The sequence below is a fragment of the Salvelinus alpinus genome, chromosome 2 (assembly GCF_045679555.1).
Source record: "Salvelinus alpinus chromosome 2, SLU_Salpinus.1, whole genome shotgun sequence".
NCBI classification, from domain to species: domain Eukaryota; kingdom Metazoa; phylum Chordata; class Actinopteri; order Salmoniformes; family Salmonidae; genus Salvelinus; species Salvelinus alpinus.
This window is the reverse complement of record NC_092087.1, coordinates 119,970,535-119,989,271: the sequence shown is the minus strand read 5'-3', so window position 1 is coordinate 119,989,271 and position 18,737 is coordinate 119,970,535. Positions and strand designations below refer to the sequence as shown.

At 42.6% G+C, this 18,737-nt stretch overlaps 2 protein-coding genes across 4 annotated transcripts in view; both read left to right on the top strand.

The window, feature by feature from the left end:
- Nucleotides 1-2,114, top strand: part of LOC139568473 (EVI5-like protein) — a 34,355-nt gene extending 32,241 nt beyond the window's left edge. For both annotated transcript variants that reach the window (XM_071390311.1, XM_071390310.1), the window contains one exon: nt 419-2,114. In XM_071390311.1, the coding sequence (XP_071246412.1) occupies nt 419-727 (309 nt within the window). In that variant the 3' untranslated portion in view covers nt 728-2,114. The remainder of the gene's footprint in view (nt 1-418) is intronic.
- Nucleotides 2,115-5,920: 3,806 nt separating this feature from the next.
- On the top strand, nt 5,921-11,671 carry LOC139568474 (zinc finger protein Gfi-1b-like). Of its 2 annotated transcripts, none has more exons than XM_071390313.1 (7): nt 5,921-6,317; nt 6,647-6,714; nt 7,785-8,132; nt 8,348-8,508; nt 8,933-9,073; nt 10,178-10,343; nt 10,737-11,671. In XM_071390313.1, the coding sequence occupies exons 3-7, from the start codon at nt 7,859-7,861 to the stop codon at nt 10,862-10,864; spliced, it is 870 nt and encodes a 289-aa protein (XP_071246414.1). In that variant the 5' UTR covers nt 5,921-6,317; nt 6,647-6,714; nt 7,785-7,858; the 3' UTR covers nt 10,865-11,671. The 2 variants fall into 2 exon arrangements, with proteins under 2 accessions (XP_071246414.1, XP_071246413.1); XM_071390312.1 differs by having other exon boundaries at nt 6,584-6,714.
- The last annotated feature ends 7,066 nt before the right edge of the window (nt 11,672-18,737 follow it).

Here is an 18,737-nt window from a genome sequence, read left to right as displayed (position 1 = left end):
ACACACACACACACACACACACACACACACACACACACACACACACAGGTGAAGTGGTTGGTGCTTCAGCAGGTTCTTTCATAGTAAAACAGACTTCAACCTGTACTGGCAGCTGAAAATCCACAGGTACTCTGACTTTCTGTAAAGCTTATCGACAGATCTTATCAACATACCAGGTACTAGATTTAGAACACACCCACAAGGTTAAATCCAGTCTGATGTGCCTGTCACTGCAGGCTAGACCACCATACCAGGTTTCTATAGAAATGGGTCACTTTTCAACCAGTGTACACACTCTTCTCACCAACTGAAACAGCATCAAAAGCCTTTCTTTTTGCTATCAGTAATATCCTAGATGACTGTGATAATGATCCCCGGGTATGAATATCTTCTATAACATTATTTCTTTCTCTTTTAGATCAGGCAGCTCCGCGGGCAGCGCTCCAAGTTCGCCCCTAGTTCCCGGGACGGGGGCGGGGGCTACCCGGATCTGTGTCTAGCTAGCCCCTCGTCGGCCGGAGGCGACTACCTGAGCTCGGATGAGGACCTTCTCCCCAGCCCCATCCCCCCCAACGCCATGTACCCCGCCCTGCCCCACCCCTCGGCCAGGCTGGACAGCGAGGGCAGCACCGACAGCGAAGCAGAGGTCCACCCGGACCACCCCCACCACGGCCCCTCGCAGCAGCTCTACACTAGCATGGTGTGTGCTGAGGTCCTGGACAACTGAGCCATGGAGGTCCCTGGAACTCCCTGGTCCTGACCTAGACTACTAAAGATACTGTACTCTGCATCTCTTCAGTATTAGAGATGCTGTACTCACCCCAACTTTACTGTACTACTGTTCTCACCCTAAACTCCTACTCTAACCTGTAACGGACATCCTCCCCTCCTCCTTCGTGTTGGTGCCATGGTCTCTCCTCTTTTTGTCATTCTCTTCTCCATCTCCCCCTTTTACTTCTCTCTTTACTCCTATCTCTCTTCACTTATCCCTCTCTTTATCTCCCTCTCTCTCCCTCAATCTCTTTCTCCTCTCCGCACAGAAAGCCGAGAAAATCAAAAGGATAAAAAATTGACAACAACAAAAAACCTTTCAACTTTCAATACTCCAACCATACCACACAGCAGTGACTATGAGATGCACAGGACATCGCTTTGATGAAATGATTCCCCTCAAGTTTGGAAGGACTTCAATATGGACTTGGGATCGGTAAAAGATGAGATGGATGGATGACTTGTTGGGCTTGACCCTGCTCGTACTGTACTGTCCCATGAGCGAGATGTGGAACATGCTGTCTCCCTCCATCTCTTTCTCTTTCCTCCTCCTTTTCTCTCTCTCTCCATCTCTCTCTTTCTGTCATTCCATCATTCCAAGAAGACCCATTGGCCACCTGCACTGCCTGTTTACAATGGAAACAACCCTCCACTGTAACCTCACAATGCACACTTTTAAAAAATGAGAGCGAGAGGGAAGGAAGGAAGGATAGAGGTAGGAAAAGAGGAGTATGGTATGGACTTGTACACATCAATATCATAGGGATGTTACTAGATGACATCACATGCATAGATCAATATTAACAATGTACCTTACTGAAATATGTATGTTGTGTGTGTCTCAATGCCTTGCAAATGAAACAAGGCAAGTGAATTACGCTCATGTCAACCACAAAAAAATCTCCACGTTGCCAAATCTTTTTCTTTTTTTTCTGCTATTATTTACGTTGTTATTTATTTTAATATTTTTTTTTATATATCTATACAAATATAAAGATAGATACCAACGGCGGCCAAACTTTATACACGTTGAGTTCCCTTGGTCCTTTGTGCCAACTTGAATCCCGAGGCTGAGGTGTCAACGGACGGCGTCCATGACGATGCGTGCCAGAGAGACAGAACGAATACGCTGCTATGATTATCATTTTTTCTCCCAGTCTTCTTTTATGTTCTGTTCTATCTGCTCGACATGCAGTTGAACTTTGCACCCCTTAGGAATCAGATGCGAGTGCGAAAACTACTGTGAAGAAATTGTCGAACGGTTATGGCTATGCTTCATAATGATGTCTCTACCTATGACTTGTGAAATACCCACACGCATAAACAACTCCTTTTATAACCTATTTGAAATGTGTTAAGGCATTTTTAAACCCTAAAAGCAGATAACAACCCACAAGTGCTTGTAAGAGGACAGCAATGGCTCAGTCAATCATTCATTTTGTCTAACGGTAAGGCTAGAGGTTGACTAGTTTGTGACGGATTGCCATGTGTCCATCAAAAGGCTGTGTGAGTGTTGTGAAGGTGTTCATTTTGAGTTACGGGGGGGGGGGGGGGGGGGAAATGAGAATTTGTTGAAATTGACCGATCAGAGGTAAAAAAATATATATAATTTACGAGCTACAAGTGTACTGATCAGATCATCATAAATATCATGATCAAGTTGGACCAGGGTCATCACTCTCTCTGTTGTTCTGTTCTGTTGTTCTCGTCTCAGTCATGGTACTGCATGATGAATTACCAATACCTCTCCTTCCAGAACAGCCAACTGTGACAACACTTCCTCTTTCTACTGCCTGTTACCAATAGGATTTAGGGATGGATGGAAACATTCAGTTGAACGTGTTGACTGAAAATGTCTGACTATCTGATGCATGCTGTTACTACAGCTTCAGATGGCTAAAATGCACAGGTGTTATTAACAGACTGGGAGCAGTATTTTGCCTAGTATATACCTCACTGGCTAACTATGTGGCATATCATCCCAATAGTCTTGAATATATGACAAATGCTTGTTAGAATTAGCTTTAGCTCAGTCATTAGGAGTGGGGAGACTAATGCATCGGCTTGGTGTCATGTTTCCAAAGCATTCAAATGTTCTGTGTTTATATCAATGGGACAGAGTTGATCATGGGAATCGATGATGGCCGTCTAGAAAGAAGCTCCATGTGGTTGCTTTCCCAATGTCAAGGGAGAAAGGGTTCCATACAAACTCTATATAGATGGAAGGAAATGGAAAGAGCGTTGTCTTACTTGTGTGCAGACACTTCCCATATCACATTTCTACATTCTTACAACAGTGGAAGCGAAACGTATGGAATATTATTGAATTATACAATATGACAACCTGAACGAAAGCATTAATATAAATATATCACAATAATTCAGTTGATTTGCTGAGGCAGACTGCAGGGGATGTGTGGTAATATATTCAATAGGGTGTTATATAGATCCTAAGATTCTAGATATAGATTCTAGATATAGATCCTAAGATTCTAGATATAGATTCTAAATATAGATCCTAAGATTCTAGATATAGATTCTAGATATAGATCCTAAGATTCTAGATATAGATTCTAAATATAGATCCTAAGATTCTAGATATAGATCCTAAATATAGATTCTAAGATTCTAGATCTCCTCTTGACTTAAAGCAGTGAGTGCTGTTCTGGGAATATGGGAGTGGATGCTTGGAGTGGTTAGTGTAGCAAGCTAAGACCCTGTCTCATGTCAGTATTAGTGAGCACTTGTAAGGTTTCTTGGTAGTATTAAGGTACTGTATAATGCTATGCCACCAAGCCTATGCATCCCAACTTTGTATCATGCTTTCTGTTTTCTTATGTTCAAATTATGCCATGTACTCAGATTTGGTGTGTGCCTGGCTTTTGTCGCACAATGATGCTGGATGAAGGGGGAACCTGTCACCAACTGCCAAGGAAATAAGGGAGCTCCTCCAATGGGGTTCAACTGCCATGTAGCCCATCTTTCACTCGCTCAAGTATTACAAATAACCACCTTTTAGAGGTTAAACCAGTGCAGCAGCTGAAATCACTGTTGTCTGGTGTAACATCCTGGACCAGTCAGTTAAGGCATTACTTTAGCAATGGGAGGGAGTTCGGATGCCATGTGTTGTCAACCTGCGGTATAGTCTTGGTCAGTGGTGGAAAAAGTACTTGAGTCATACCTGAGTAAAAGTAAAGACACCTTAATAGACAGTTACTCAAGTAAAAGTGAGTCACCCAGTAAAATACTACTTGAGTAAAAGTATTTGGTTTTAAATATACTTAAATATAAAAGGTAAAGTATAAATAATTTCAAATTCCCTACATTAAGCAAACCAGACGGCATCATTTTCTTGCTTTTTTAATTTACTGATAGCCAGGGGCACACTCCAACACTCAGACATCATTTACTGATAGCCAGGGGCACACTCCAACACTCAGACATCATTTACTGATAGCCAGGGGCACACTCCAACACTCAGACATCATTTACTAATTAAGCGTTTGCGTTTAGTGAGTCCGGCAGATCAGAGGCAATGGGGATGACCAGGGATGTTCTCTTGATAAGTGTGAATTGGACAATTTTCCTGTCCTGCTAAGCATTCAAAATGTAACGGGTACTTTTGGGTTTCAGAGAAAATGTATGGAGTAAAAAGTACATTTTACTCCACTTAAATTCCTAAAGTTGTCAAATATAAATAGTAAAGTACAGATACCAAAAGAACTACCAAAGTAGTACTTTAAAGTATTTTTACTTAAGGACTTTACAGCACTATTAGACACTACCAGACAGTGTCTAATTTATACATAACACAAACACTATACTGCTGTTCAGAGATGGTGCTCGGACGCGGAGTTCCCCAGTGTTCCAACTACAACTGGTATAACTGTGACTAAAATACTTTTTGATACACATGAAGATGCCCTCTGATTCAGTATTTGTCATCCATGTAGTTTTATGATTAGCGTTGATATGGCTATTCTTTGATCTGAACTAAGATTATTTAAAAAAAACTTAGGGTGTGGCGAATGGTAGGGTTGTTTAAATCTTATATAGTGCCATAATGTAGGTAGATTTATACATAGTATATAAATTACATGTATATCAAATGCAATTTTCATAGACAGTTCAGCATTTTCACTCTGGTTTAGGGTGGTGTTCACCAAAAATATCTCAGGTGAAGGCCACTGTTGAGCTAGGACTGAAGGATCCCCAATATGTTTAAGATTTTTTTATTTTATAAATATAACAATGTTAGAATGAAACTGGAACACTATACATGCCATTGTCTGTGTCTCAAAGAAGAAAATAACAAAACATGGAGACTCCCCCTTATGGATGGTGTCCTCATGCATACCCTGGGTTGTATTCATTAGGGCACACAATGTAAAATATTTTTAAAACGTTCTGCAACAGAAAACAAAAATGTGTGTATCTTATTGGACAAGTCCATGAAGTCCCTCCCGGTTTCAGTCACTTTTCTTCCGTTTGGTGCCTCAAACACAACCCTGGTGTAGGACTTCTCTCATGTATGTAACAGCAGGTCGATATCCACTTTACTCCCTCCAACCTTGTTCACTCTCTCTTGCAATTCTACCAATGTGTTGTCAAGTATATTAATGACAGTAATAAAGATGATATTAATGACAATATTATGAAAACATTTCAGTGTTCTGTACTTGATGATGATGATGATGATGATATGAAATAAACATTGACACTACACATTCTCAGATGCCATGTCGAGGTGGTACGGTGTTGTTGTGCTGACTCGAGCGTTGTGTTGATTGTGTGCACCCCTGTCTTCATTTGGATATAAAATCCATTGTGATCTTCCATTGAACCCGTTATCCTCTCTGGCTCGCCGTCCCTCTCTCTTATCTTTCTCTGCCGTTCTGCTCATCACGACATTGGGTTACCAGTTCATTTCTGTTTGGGATTTCCCTCTCCATCGCTCTCTGCTCTAACCTCCATTTTGAAACCCCCTCCTGTCTCAACACTTGTGTGTGTCGACACTTTGCCGCACATTACTCAAGTGACCCCACCATCCTCCCCTCATCCAGTTTCTTGTTACTTGGTTTTCTCTTGCCTCACTTCTACACGTCTTCCTGTTTTGCGATCATGTGAATCATTTTGATATAACAATGAAGTAGACTGATTTAGAGATTTGTATACCAACCTCAAGTCAAAGAGGACATTTGGTCATTTGAAAGTGAAGCGATTAGAGCGAGTACATCTGGACTTGTTTGGTCCTATATACTGTAGCAAAGATTTTTAGTGCAGCAGAAAGGCCTGTTGCTCAGCAGTGGAGTCTGTCTGGTCTTTCTGAGGAAGCTCTGTGGTTGAGGTGGCTGCTGCTGAGTGGAACGGTGCTACAGACACGCTCTTCCCCATCAGTGTCATTGGACTTCACTGAACACAACATCTGAATACAGCTAAGAGCTTAAACTTGAGCATATAGGAAGATAGATTTTTACTGTAATGTTACACGATTTGAGCTTCCTGTTTAATTTCATTAGTTCACTAGTGGGAGATTCAGGAGAAAGGTAAACATTTTGGCATATCATATTTTGATATTTTATTTAAATTCATTTAGAATTTGAGCCAGAATGTATTTGTTCTGCCTATTTGCTTTGTGAAAGATTTGTATGCTTTTTAAAAAACGTTATCTGGTAAGTTTGTTTGAAACACTTTTTAGTAGTGAGGTTTTCAAATTTTCATTGCTAGCCATAAAGGCATAAATTACTTATTGCGGTCTTCAATTCCATCCTGCAATTAAGATTAGGAGTTTATTTTTGCTTTGTGCTTTCAGGAAATGATCATGTACAGTATCATCATCGTCTTTAAAATCAAAGCTCTGTTGTCATCTCACCAGGTGACTTGACTGAAGACATCATCTTCAAGACGGCTAGCTGCAGAGATTTGTCATTCCTCTTTTATAAGGTGAGTTTTTCTGCATTTACCGTACCAAATTAATTCGGCCAATGTGTTCAATCTAATCACCATTAATCTCCACCGGTGTATCTGCATCATACTTAATTATGCTATTTCAAATGCCACCCTGTATCTGCAAAATTACACAGTAGAAAGTGTTCTGTTTTATTTAGTGATCCATTGGCCCTTGGGCTAAAGATTGAACTATTCTGCCTAGTAACATAGAATACTTCAAATGAGAAATATTTGATATCTGAAGCTTTTAACCAGTACAGTATGAATCCAGCATAGGAAAATAAATCAAGTTTTAATATTTTCGGGAGCTTTATTGCCCCTAGTCTGTTATCTTGTTACGTCTTCAATGCTCTACTATTTGCCACCTGTAAGGCTGTGCAACCAGAGGGGAGAGAGCTCACAGGGTGAGTCGGGATAATACATAACGGTCTGCTGTGTTTGGTTGAATTTGGGTGGTAGTTGCTGTGGAATGGTTTCATAACACTGTGTGCTAGTATATGTGGCCACAGTTTATGCAGCAATCCAACCAAGCTCAAGAGTAAAATGAGTATGTGCAATGACTTGGCTGAGGCGATCTGCCTAGAGATGTCTCTGTAACATAACGGACATAACGGACATTTAATGCCAAATAAAATACCTCCTTTATGAATATATTGGGAAAACTCAGCTGGAAAATACTCTGTATTTCCATTCAGCATATTTGAACTGATTTCAGTATGGAGTTCGTTTTTATGGTTTCAAAATGTTGTCTGCATAATTTTAGTGTCAGTAAAACCCACAGTACTGTTACTTTAGGAGTGGTTGTGTGACCAGGGCCTGTACTCAGAAAGCATTTCCGATTAGGTGTGCTGATCTAGGATCAGGTCCCCCGTGGTCCTGTTATCCTATTCATAATGATCTGAAAACTGATCCTAGATCAGCACTTATACTCTGATAAGCTTTATGAATACGGCAGTGTAGTATGTGACCGTGTTAGTCAAAGCACTGCTGCCACCTACTGTATGTTGGTTGATATGAATAACACCTGGACTATTATGTCAATTTTCATGTACTCCATATTGCAGGGCCTTCTACTTCCCTTCCATTAGATTGAGTCTACAAAACCCTCTGTGCTCCTGCTGCTTCTCGCTTCCCCACCATGCCTCGCTCTTTCCTGGTGAGGAGGGGGGGCTCTCACCCTCTGCGCCCCAAAGCAGGTAGCCCCTGCTTGGGCACGACCCCGGTGCCAGTGGGTCCCTCAGAAACAGACAAGAGACAGTGGGGTACCCTTCAGGGACAGCCGTCACCAAAGAGTGCAGTGTCTCTAGTGACACACAATGAGGCCTACCCACCACAGCTCTCTCCACCTCCAGCCCTCCACCCTCCCTCACATAGTCCCCCTTACCTTCACCCCACCAGTCCCATGTCTTCAGGTAGGTGTTGAACACTGAGGCTCAGCTAACACAAGCTCATGTACATCTGCCAGATTTGTGTATTATTGTTCTCTCATAATCATTCATTATTATACAATGTTCATTAAAGTTAAGACTGAAACAGCAATGTGTTCAAGACCTAGAGATCAGTGATTGCTTGTAAGACGGGGCTAATTAATGTAACTTTTCAACCACCTGCTATTCCCCATCTAAAGGTGATAGAGCTGCGCTGCACCACCACTCTCCCTCCCAGTTGAACCCTGGCAGCCCTGCTGAGGAGGTGGGCTCTCCCCTCCTGGTAGAGACCCGACACAGAGACTGTCCCCAGATCAGTGACCACAGGACCACTGGGACTGTATGTCCACTGTGTGGAAAGGTTAGTGGATGATCCCAAATCAGTTTTGTTATTCTATCCCTCTGACAAGTCGTCATTTGCAAATAATGATCTGTTCTTAATGTATTTACCTGTATAAATAAAGGTGAATTATTAAACATCAATCCTCTCCATCAAAAAGGGTTGATATTAGTTATAAGAGAAAGCTATGTTTGCTTCCATCATGGATAGTGAATAATTCTGACTCATTGGAATGCCACTGAGGTGATTGGATAGACCTACACACAGCCTTTTTATTAACCAAAGGTCAAAGTGCAGAAACTGAAGCCTGACGTGCTTTGATTGTCTATTCTGTTTTTGACTGGAAGACCAGTGTGAGGATTAAATTAAGATAATAGGTAAATTGTATTTACTGCACTGCTCTCCGCTTCTGCAAATCACATTAAAGTGTTTGTTTTCTTTTCAGAGTTTCTTTTCTTTCTCCAGTCTGGAGTCCCACGTCCACAAGTCCCATGGTGGCAGACACAAGCAGTCATCAGCACACATCAAGACCCACAGTCAGCCGTACGGCAATAGGTCAGACCTGGGTTTGAGCTACAGGGTCAAGGTAGGAATAACGCACCTAATAACGCCAATAAAGGTCTGTTGCCTGCCACATTACATGTATAATAAAGGGTTTTAAAGCAGGTTTGGGGTCAGGTCTATTATAATCAGATCACATTGTGACGTCATGATGCGGCACAAAAGTTCCATCCCACCTGAGAAGGCTGATATTGCGGGCATTTGTTTTTCATACAGCTCTTACAGAAAAAGGGCATTATCATAATTTCACAATTTCAGAGTGTTATTTCCACCTCATAGTGTGGAAATATCATTAAAAAAAATGGAAATTAAGTTATTAACTACTGTTCTACTAAGATATATGGAATTGTTTTAAGTTCATACCAAGGATCATTTAGCTATTTGATTTTGAATTTTAAGACTCATTGAAAATATATATTTTTTGTCTTTACTGTCATTAGGCCATACAAACGCATTGAATAACAGATTCACTGCATGGAACAACAGATAATCCCCCAAAAATATAAAAATGAAGTTTGTTCTGCGGTGTCTCTCCTATATCTGAGAGATTTAAGAAAGATCAGGATTATTTTTTATAAAAAAAAAAAAAATTATATGTGTATTTAACCCCATATTTTGGACATGAAATAGTCTCCATATATACTTCCATACATTTTTTTCAGCTGGTACCAGGGGACCTTCAGACGAGTCTTGTGAGCATCCTAGAGAAAAACATGTACATGTTCGTGAGAGTCTCATCTTTCCATAGAGGGGTCAAAATAGTTTGTAGGACATTCGGGAACACTACAGACGATTTTGTGAGAAGACCGATTTTCAAGATGTCTCCTGGTCTGACAAACACCGCTCTGGCTCTGTCACCTTTCACCTCAGATGTGAAAGTGCAACATCGGCGGATGTGGTGGATTGAGACGCATCCAATGCGGGGAGTTCTAAGAGTTTGATGCTAGTTATAAACTATATACAGGAAAAACACCACAGGATACCCTATTCATTACTATATGGCCTAAACTTGTTTTTGTTTGGTGTAAAAAATAAAGATTCATAAAAATTCTCATGAAACTGTGAACCCAATAAATATTTATTTTCACAAAATATATGGCCATATATGCTTTGTTCTCATGTGTTTCAGGAGCGTACTTTTGGCTGTAAGGTGTGTGGGAAAGTGTTCAAGCGCTCCTCCACCCTATCCACTCACCTGCTAATCCACTCTGACACGCGACCCTACCCCTGTCAATACTGTGGCAAAAGATTTCACCAGAAATCTGATATGAAAAAACACACCTTCATTCACACAGGTGAGTCGATATTTATTTTCTGGAAATAGGGATCTTGTCACGTTCGAAACGTATTAACTATTTTTAATATTTTTAAAAAACCAATGGGAGTGGTAGGGGCATGTGGTGCCTGTTAAAAATGAAAGTGACCGCATGCCAGAGTCCGGCGACGTGGGAAGTGATTTGGCCTTTTTAAAATAAATAAATTAAACAGCCACTGCATGCCCCTACCACTCTCATTGATTTGGATTAAGTTAGCTGAAATTTGTAGTGGCTGTTTAATTAAAGACAACCGAACCATGCATTACAGTTTATCCTGCCTCACTTTCAGGGTGAAGAACCATCTAACATTAAGTTATAAAAGAGTGAACTTCCCCTTTAATACAGTATGTCCCCTCTGCCCTTCTATTCCAGGTGAAAAGCCCCATGTGTGCCAGGTGTGTGGCAAAGCCTTCAGCCAGAGCTCCAACCTCATCACCCACAGTCGTCAGCACAGTAGCAACCAGCCCTACCATTGCCTCTATGGCTTCCAGCGCAAATAGGACCTGAGACAAAACCAGAAGAACCACCTTTAGGTCAAGACCCTGGCTAAGAGCTGATCTGAGCTCAGTTTTCACAACCGGGAGAACCACTGTACATAGATAGCAACTCAAACACCCTCACATGGTCATAGCTGACCCCAGATAATGTTTTCATTATAAGGGGCACCACTGGACAAGCTAAACAGAAGCTGGGGATGGATGGAAGAAGGGAAGGATGCTACACAAAAAATTCTAACGAACATTTACCTTGACTGTAGTTGAATCCCAACTGTATATTTTGCCTACATATATATATCTGTTTTTTCAGTGTCATCATAGGGTCATATCTGAAAATATGTTGAAAACACCTTTGAAACATTCCAATCCCATTTATATTCCAAAGTATCGCTTTCTTAAGTGTGTGCATTAAAAATGGTTGTTATCCACTTTCAGATTTGGATAACAACAAGATATTATTGTTATGAATGAATGATCATTGGTTTTTTAGTGATCAAACTCCCTTGCTTTTTAATGATTTACCTCTCGGGGTGGTTTTAAAGGTATGTCACTTTGAGATAAAAGTGTGCAACGTCCGCGTAGGTCCTCTGCAATTCTCTGGAAATGAATCATTATCTTCATTCTCTTTAATTCTTTGGAACCAAAACATTTACCTGGATTTAAATACCTGTGATGGGCTGAGAAAGCCCCCTCTCTATCAGCGATACCCTATAAAAGCACAGCCAAAAGCACTGCACTAAAACACCTGATCCCTTCGACCTTCAAGCCCTCCACTGCACCACAGAGGAAGAACACCCAGACACAGGTAAATACATCATTTAAAATACATGCTTTAGGTTTAGGTTTTAAAATCACTATTGGCCTTATTGTGACCTCATCCCCAGGCTTAATTGCTACAGAGAGAGAGCCGGCTGGGGACAAGATTAGCCTCATGGTGACATACCTGAGCAGGGATGACTTAAGGACCTTACAGTTATGTTATGTGTATGGGGTACATTACAGTGATGGATCAGTCATTCAAAAATCATGTTAACCACTGTTAATGCACACATAGCGAATCAATGTAATTTATAAATTCGATTTGAAGTAAATGTTTTGTCCTGAACTAATTTAAGCTTGCCATAACAAAGGGGGTGAATACTTATTATAGGTACTGTCTGTAGTGTAACATCCTGATTGTGGTACTGTTTATAGTTGTCTACTATTTTAATTCAAATTCAATAAATTAATTGGAATGGGAATTCTCAAATGAACACTGATTTGACACCCAGCCTGATCTCGTTTCAAGACTTAAAAACAGTTTTAATCAGTATACAGACCAAGACATCACAAAGACATATGTACTGCCAGTTTATGCAATGAGTGGTGACTGACACTGAATAAAAATGTCAGTATCTTCAATGCATGTTGTACCGTGCTTTCCATTTACATTTGGAGCATCTCATTGTCTCTCTTCATCGCACCCTCTTTCTCTGTCCCTCTCCATCGTAGCAACAATGGGTTAAGGAAAGAGTACTCCAGCTTCATGCACAGACAGCCATGACGACAGCCATGACATATCAGGCGTAAACGTATCAGACCAAAGCATATAAGGTGGTAAGGACGATATTTCAACTGGCAAATCACCAATCAGGCCGGTATGTAACCTAGTCCAGCAGGAGGGACTCTTATATAAATTCAAACATTTATATTTTATTATTATAAGACACATTTCTATGACATTTCAAAGAATAAAAAAGTACATGTCCATATACAGTGAGCTCCAAAAGTATTTGGACAGTGACATTTTTTGTTATTTTGGTTTTGTACTCCAACACTTTGGATTAGAAATTACACAATGATTATGAGGTTAAAGTGCAGACTGTCAGCTTGAATTTGAGGGTATTTTCATCCATATCAGGTGACCCGTTTAGAAATTACAGCACGTTTTGTACATAGTCACCCCATTTTAGCGGACCAAAAGTATTTGGACAAATTTACTTATGTGTATTACAATAGTACAAAGTTGAGTATTTGGTCCCATATTCATAGCACGCAATAACAACATGAAGCTTGTGACCACAAACATGTGTTGGATGCATTTTCTGTTTGTTTTGGTTGTGTTTCAATTTTTTTTGTGCCCAATAGAAATTAATCATTAAAAAAATATATATATATTATTTCACCTTTATTTAACCAGGTAGGCCAGTTGAGAACAAGTTCTCATTTAAAACTGCGACCTGGCCAAGATAAAGCAAAGCAGTGCGACAAAAAAACAACAACACGTGGGATAAACAACAGTACAGTCAATAATACAATAGAAAAATATATATATCGTGTGTGCAAATGGAGTAAGTAGGTAAGGCAATAAATAGGCCATAGTAGCGAAGTAATTACAATTAGCATTAACACTGGAGTGATAGATGTGCAGATGATGATGTGCAAGTAGAAATACTGGTGTGCAAAAGACCAGGAAAAAACAAATATGGGGATGAGGTAGGTAGTTGGTTGGATGGGCTATTTACAGATGGGCTGTGTACAGCGATCGGTAAGCTGCTCAGATAGCTGATGGTTAAAGTTGGTGAGGGAGATATAAGTCTCCAACTTCAGCGATTTTTGCAATTCGTTCAAGCAATTGGCAGCAGAGAACTGGAAGGAAAGGCGGCCAAATTAGGTGTAGGCTTTGGGGATGACCAGTGAGATATACCTGCTGGAGCGCGTGCTACGGGTGGGTGTTACTATAGTGACCAGTGAGCTGAGATCAGGCAGAGCTTTACCTAGCAAAGACTTATAGATGACCTGGAGCCAGTGGGTTTGGCGACGAATATGTAGCAAGGGCCAGCCGACAAGAGCATACAGTGGTGGGTGGTATGTGGGGCTTTGGTGACAAAACGGATGGCACTGTGATAGACTGCATCCAGTTTGCTGAGTAGAGTGTTGGAGGCTATTTTATAAATGACATCGCCGAAGTCGAGGATCGGTAGGATAGTCAGTTTTACGAGGGTATGTTTGGCAGCGTGAGTGAAGGAGGCTTTGTTGCGATATAGGAAGCTGACTCTAGATTTCATTTTGGATTGGAGATGCTTAACATGAGTCTGGAAGGACAGTTTACAGTCTAGCCAGACACCTAGATATCTGTAGTTGTCCACATATTCTAAGTCAGAACCGTCCAGAGTAGTGATGCCAGTCAGGTGGGCGGGCGGGTGCAGGCAGCGATCGGTTGAAGAGCATACATTTAGTTTTACTAGCATTTAAGAGCAGTTGGAGGCCACGGAAGGAGTGTTGGCATTGAAGTTTATTTGGAGGTTTGTTATGTGTCCAAAGAAGGCCCAGATGTATACAGAATGGTGTCGTCTGCGTAGAGGTGGATCAGAGAATCACCCGCAGCAAGAGCGACATCATTGATATATACAGAGAAGAGATTCGGCCCAAGAATTGAACCCTGTGGCACCCCCATAGGGACTGCCAGAGGTCCGGACAACAGGCCCTCCGACTTGACACACTGAACTCTATCTGAGAAGTAGTTGATGAACCAGGCGAGGCAGTCATTTGAGAAGCCAAGGCTGTTGAGTCTGCCGATAAGAATACGGAGATTGACAGAGTCGAAAGCCTTGGCCAGGTCAATGAAGACGGCTGCACAGTACTGTCTTTAATCGATGGCGGTTATGATATCGTTTAGTACCTTGAGCGTGGCTGAGGTGCACCCGTGACCAGCTCGGAAACCGGATTGCACAGTGGAGAATGTACGGTGGGATTCGAAATGGTCAGTGATCTGTTTTGTTAACTTGGCCTTCGAAGACTTTAGAAAGGCAGGGCAGGATGGATATAGGTCTGTAACAGTTTGGGTCTAGAGTGTCTCCCCCTTTGAAGAGGGGGGTGACCACGGCAGCTTTCCAATCTTTAGGAATCTCGGATTATAAAAAAGAGAGGTTGAATAGACTAGTAATAGGGGTTGTAACAATGGCGTTGGATAATTTTAGAAAGAGAGGGTTCAGATTGTCTAGCCCATCTGATTTGTACAAGTCCAGGTTTTGCAACTCTTTCAGAACATCTGCTATCTGGATTTGGGTGAAGGAGAAGCTGGGGAGGCTTGGGCAAGTAGCTGCGGGGGGTGCGGGGCTGTTGGCTGGGGTTGGGGTAGCCAGGAGGAAAGCATGGCCAGCCGTAGAAAAATGCTTATTGAAATTCTCGATTATCCGGGGTTTATCGGTGGTGACAGTGTTTCCTAGCCTCAGTGCAGTTGGCAGCTGGGAGGAGGTGCTCTTATTCTCCATGGACTTTAGTGTCACAAAACGTTTTGGAGTTAGAGCTACAGGATGCAAATTTCTGTTAGGAAAGCAAAGGCTAGCTTTTTCAAACTGACTGTGTGTATTGGTTCCTGACTTCCCTGAAAAGTTGCATATCGCGGGGACTATTCGATGCTCTTGCAGTACGCCACAGGATGTTTTTGTGCTGGTTGAGGGCAGTCGGGTCTGGAGTGAACGAAGGGCTATATCTATTCTTAGTTCTACATTTTTTAGAAAGGGGCACCATAAGATGGTGAGGAAATTACTTTTAAAGAACAACCAGGCATCCTCTACTGACGGGATGAGGTCAATAGCCTTCCAGGATACCAAGGCCAGGTCAATTAGAAAGGCCTGCTCGCAGAAGTGTGTTAGGGAGCATTTGACAGTGATGAGGGGTGGTCGTTTGAATGCGGACCCATAACGGATGCAGGCAGTGATCGCTGAGATCCTGATTGAAAACAGTGGTGTTTTTGGAGGGAAGTTGGTCAGGATAATATCTATGAGGGTGCCCATGTTTACGGATATAGGGTTGTACCTGGTGGGTTCCTTGATCATTTGTGTGAGATTGAGGGCATCTATCTTAGATTGTAGGACGGCCGGGGTGTTAAGCATATCCCAGTTTAGGTCACCTAACAGAATGAGCTCTGAAGATAGATGGGGGGACAATCAATTCACATATGGTGTCCAGGGCACAGCTGGGAGCTGAGGGGGGTCTATAACAGGTGGCAACAGTGAGAGACTTATGTATTGTGTCATTTGCAGTATAATATTTTTCTTCCTCCTCCTTTTTGTGGTGTCATTACGTCAATTGTCCCCAAGGTCTTAGCGCCTGTCTTAAAAGACACACCCTCTCCCATTAGCCCTCAAAATAAGTTGACACTTCTGATTACGTATCATGACGTCTGACGAGTTTACACTTGCAGGGCAAGGGGTGAGGGAGGAAGGAATTCATTTTAAATGGATCGCCCTTGCCCGGAAATTCGTCACTTGTTCGTCTCGCGACGATTGTTTTCAGCCATTGGTAGCTTGTGGGTGTTTTTATATGCGCTACTGTCAATTAAGATTGCATGTCTACTTATATTAACAATATAATTATTAATATTCACTTACTGTATGATAGCAAATGAATTAGCTCACTAACATTAGCCTGCCTAGCTGGAACATCTGAAAAAATAAAATGTTTTATTTATACAATTTCCAAAAGCTAACCAAACAAAACATAACTTTGACTAGATGTGTTTGTGCCGTCATGTGCATTAGTAGCACAATTTCTAACTTATTTACATTCGTTTTAACTTACACTTGTATGTTTACTCCATATTGACGTCGAGGTGTTAAGTCTTAACGGATGTACAATCATCGCAAATTGAATTATGGGGCGTTTCAGGCCCCGAAGTGAACATAATTGTACACTCGCAAACTCGATCAAAAACGAGGGCTGAGGGGCTTATGTTGCGAACTTCCCTTGATTGGCTAATCATTTGGACCGACGACAAAGATAGCCGTGGGGATTCCCCCAAGGGCATAAGGCGAGGGTAAGTGGAGGAGGGTGTTTTGAGTTTGAAACGCAGCCTTCCTCTCCTCTTCAAAGGCATGCAATTCGGTTGGTCCCCGTGTCAGAAGTATAGAGCGATTGGTACAGCCAGTACTGCTTAGTTCCCAAGAGTGATGTAACGTTGAGCCTCATCCTGGACTTGCTTGTTTTAAACAAGCACCTCAAGGTTTGTAAGATCAAAATGCTCACAGTTCTCGGGCTATTGCAGTCGGTGTTCCCAGCGATTGGTTCACGCCCATAGATGTGAAGGAATGCATATTTTAATGTGGTTATATTTCCTCCCCACTGAAAGTTTAGAAAGTTTAATTTCGAGTGTGTGGCCTATAGGTTTCTTCTCCTGCCTTTGCTATGGTGGTGGAGGTGGCTTTGGCACCGGTGTGGTGCCAAGGGATCAGTGTATTGGCCTATCTGGAAGATTGGTTGGTCGTACTGGAGTCGAAGGAACAGGTGAAGCTCCACACTGCCATGCTGGTTTCCCATATTCAGTCTCTGGGGTTCATAGTGAATCACAAGAAAAGTTGTTTGATTCAGTTTCTGGGTCTCGTTCTGGATTCGGTTCTGAATCGATTGTTTTTGTCCCAAAAGAGGGTCGCATTCCGTCTCTGTCTGGCACGGTATCAGCTGGGGCACCCTGTGCCTTATTGCTTAAGCCTGCGGTTATTGGGTCTGATGGCCTCTGATAGTTGTGATTCCTCTGGGACTTATGTTGATGCGTCTGTTTCAGCGCTGGGTGATTGCTACGCATCTGGATGCATCTCGCCATTGCCATCGGTTGCTCAAAGTATCCTTGTCGTGCCTAAGGGCGTTGACTCTTTGGAGGGACCCGTGACTAGTGTAGCAGAGGGTTCTCATGGGCCGGGTAGTGTCCCACAGGGTGATCACAACAGACACATCCTTACTGGGATGGGGAGCACTGTGTGTTGGCTACTCGGAACAGAGGGATTTGGTCAACAGCGCAAAGGGCGCTGCATATCAATTACCCAGAGCTACTGACTGTTTGCTAGCGCTGAGGCGTTTCCTTCTGATGTTTGAGGGCCAGCATGTGTTGGTTCAGTCCGACAACAGGACAGCGGTGGCGTACATCAACAGGCAGGGGGGGACGTGGTCTGTCTCTCCTAAACCTGGCCCGTTATCTGCTTGTATGGAGCAATGCCATTTCCTGTCGCTCAGGATCTTCCCGGATCTCTCAACGTGGACGCTGATCTACTTTCCAGGGAGGTCCTATCTCTACATAGTAGCGACTGTACCCTTCGGTTTTTACCCAGACATGGGTCCGGTTCGGCAGGACCGTCTTCTTCACATTGAGGGATCAGGGCACTCCGGTGGGAGCGGATGCTTTGGTGTATCAGTGGTGGCTCGCAGTTGTCCCGGACAACCATGGTTCCCAGAGATCATCTGCCTGTTGGGCGGGGACCCGTGGAGGGTTCCATGTCGTCTGAGCTATTGTTCCAGGTGCACAGAAGAGTTTGGCATCCACGGCCATAGATATGGGATCTGTGGGTTTGGCCCCTGAAAGGTTGAATTCGACAGCCAGGGATTTATCCTTGAACGTAATTGACTATACAGTTGGCACGTGCACCCTCTACGAGAGGGTTTAAACATATAAGTGGCAGGCGTTTGAAGGTTTTCTGTGGGTTTGAGCCTCGGGCTGCTGTGGTTCATCCACTCTGGGCGATGCTATGCAGCACACGTGCACTTTACCAAGTCACGACAGGTGTTCTGCAGTTCCTTGTACAAGTTCTGACATTTCAGGCTCGCATAGTAAGTATTCTTGGAACCGTGGGATCTATGGACTTGGGCTGCAGTGGCAACGTGTCTGTGCGCATAGTCAAGTTGCAGCCGGTTCTGGTTCCCTATATGGGGCTCTGACCGTTCAGGTTTCTCGGGTATGTATTAGGGGAAAAGGTGGCTTTTGTATCCCCTTTTTTGGAGGTTGGGGCCTCCTAGCTTGGTACCCTCTGAGCCGGCTTGGGGTGTGATTGTATGTCCCCATATTATATTATACCGAGTGACCGACTGAAAGGGAACGTACAGTTATGAATATAACTACTGTTCC

Excerpts from the sequence above, each read along its gene's own strand:
- LOC139568474 (XM_071390313.1), top strand. The coding sequence starts at position 7,859 with ATGCCTCGCTCTTTCCTGGTGAGGAGGGGGGGCTCTCACCCTCTGCGC. Across the intron at positions 8,133-8,347 it reads CACCAGTCCCATGTCTTCAG|GTGATAGAGCTGCGCTGCAC; the intron begins GTAGGTGTTGAA and ends CCCCATCTAAAG. Across the intron at positions 10,344-10,736 it reads ACACACCTTCATTCACACAG|GTGAAAAGCCCCATGTGTGC; the intron begins GTGAGTCGATAT and ends CTTCTATTCCAG.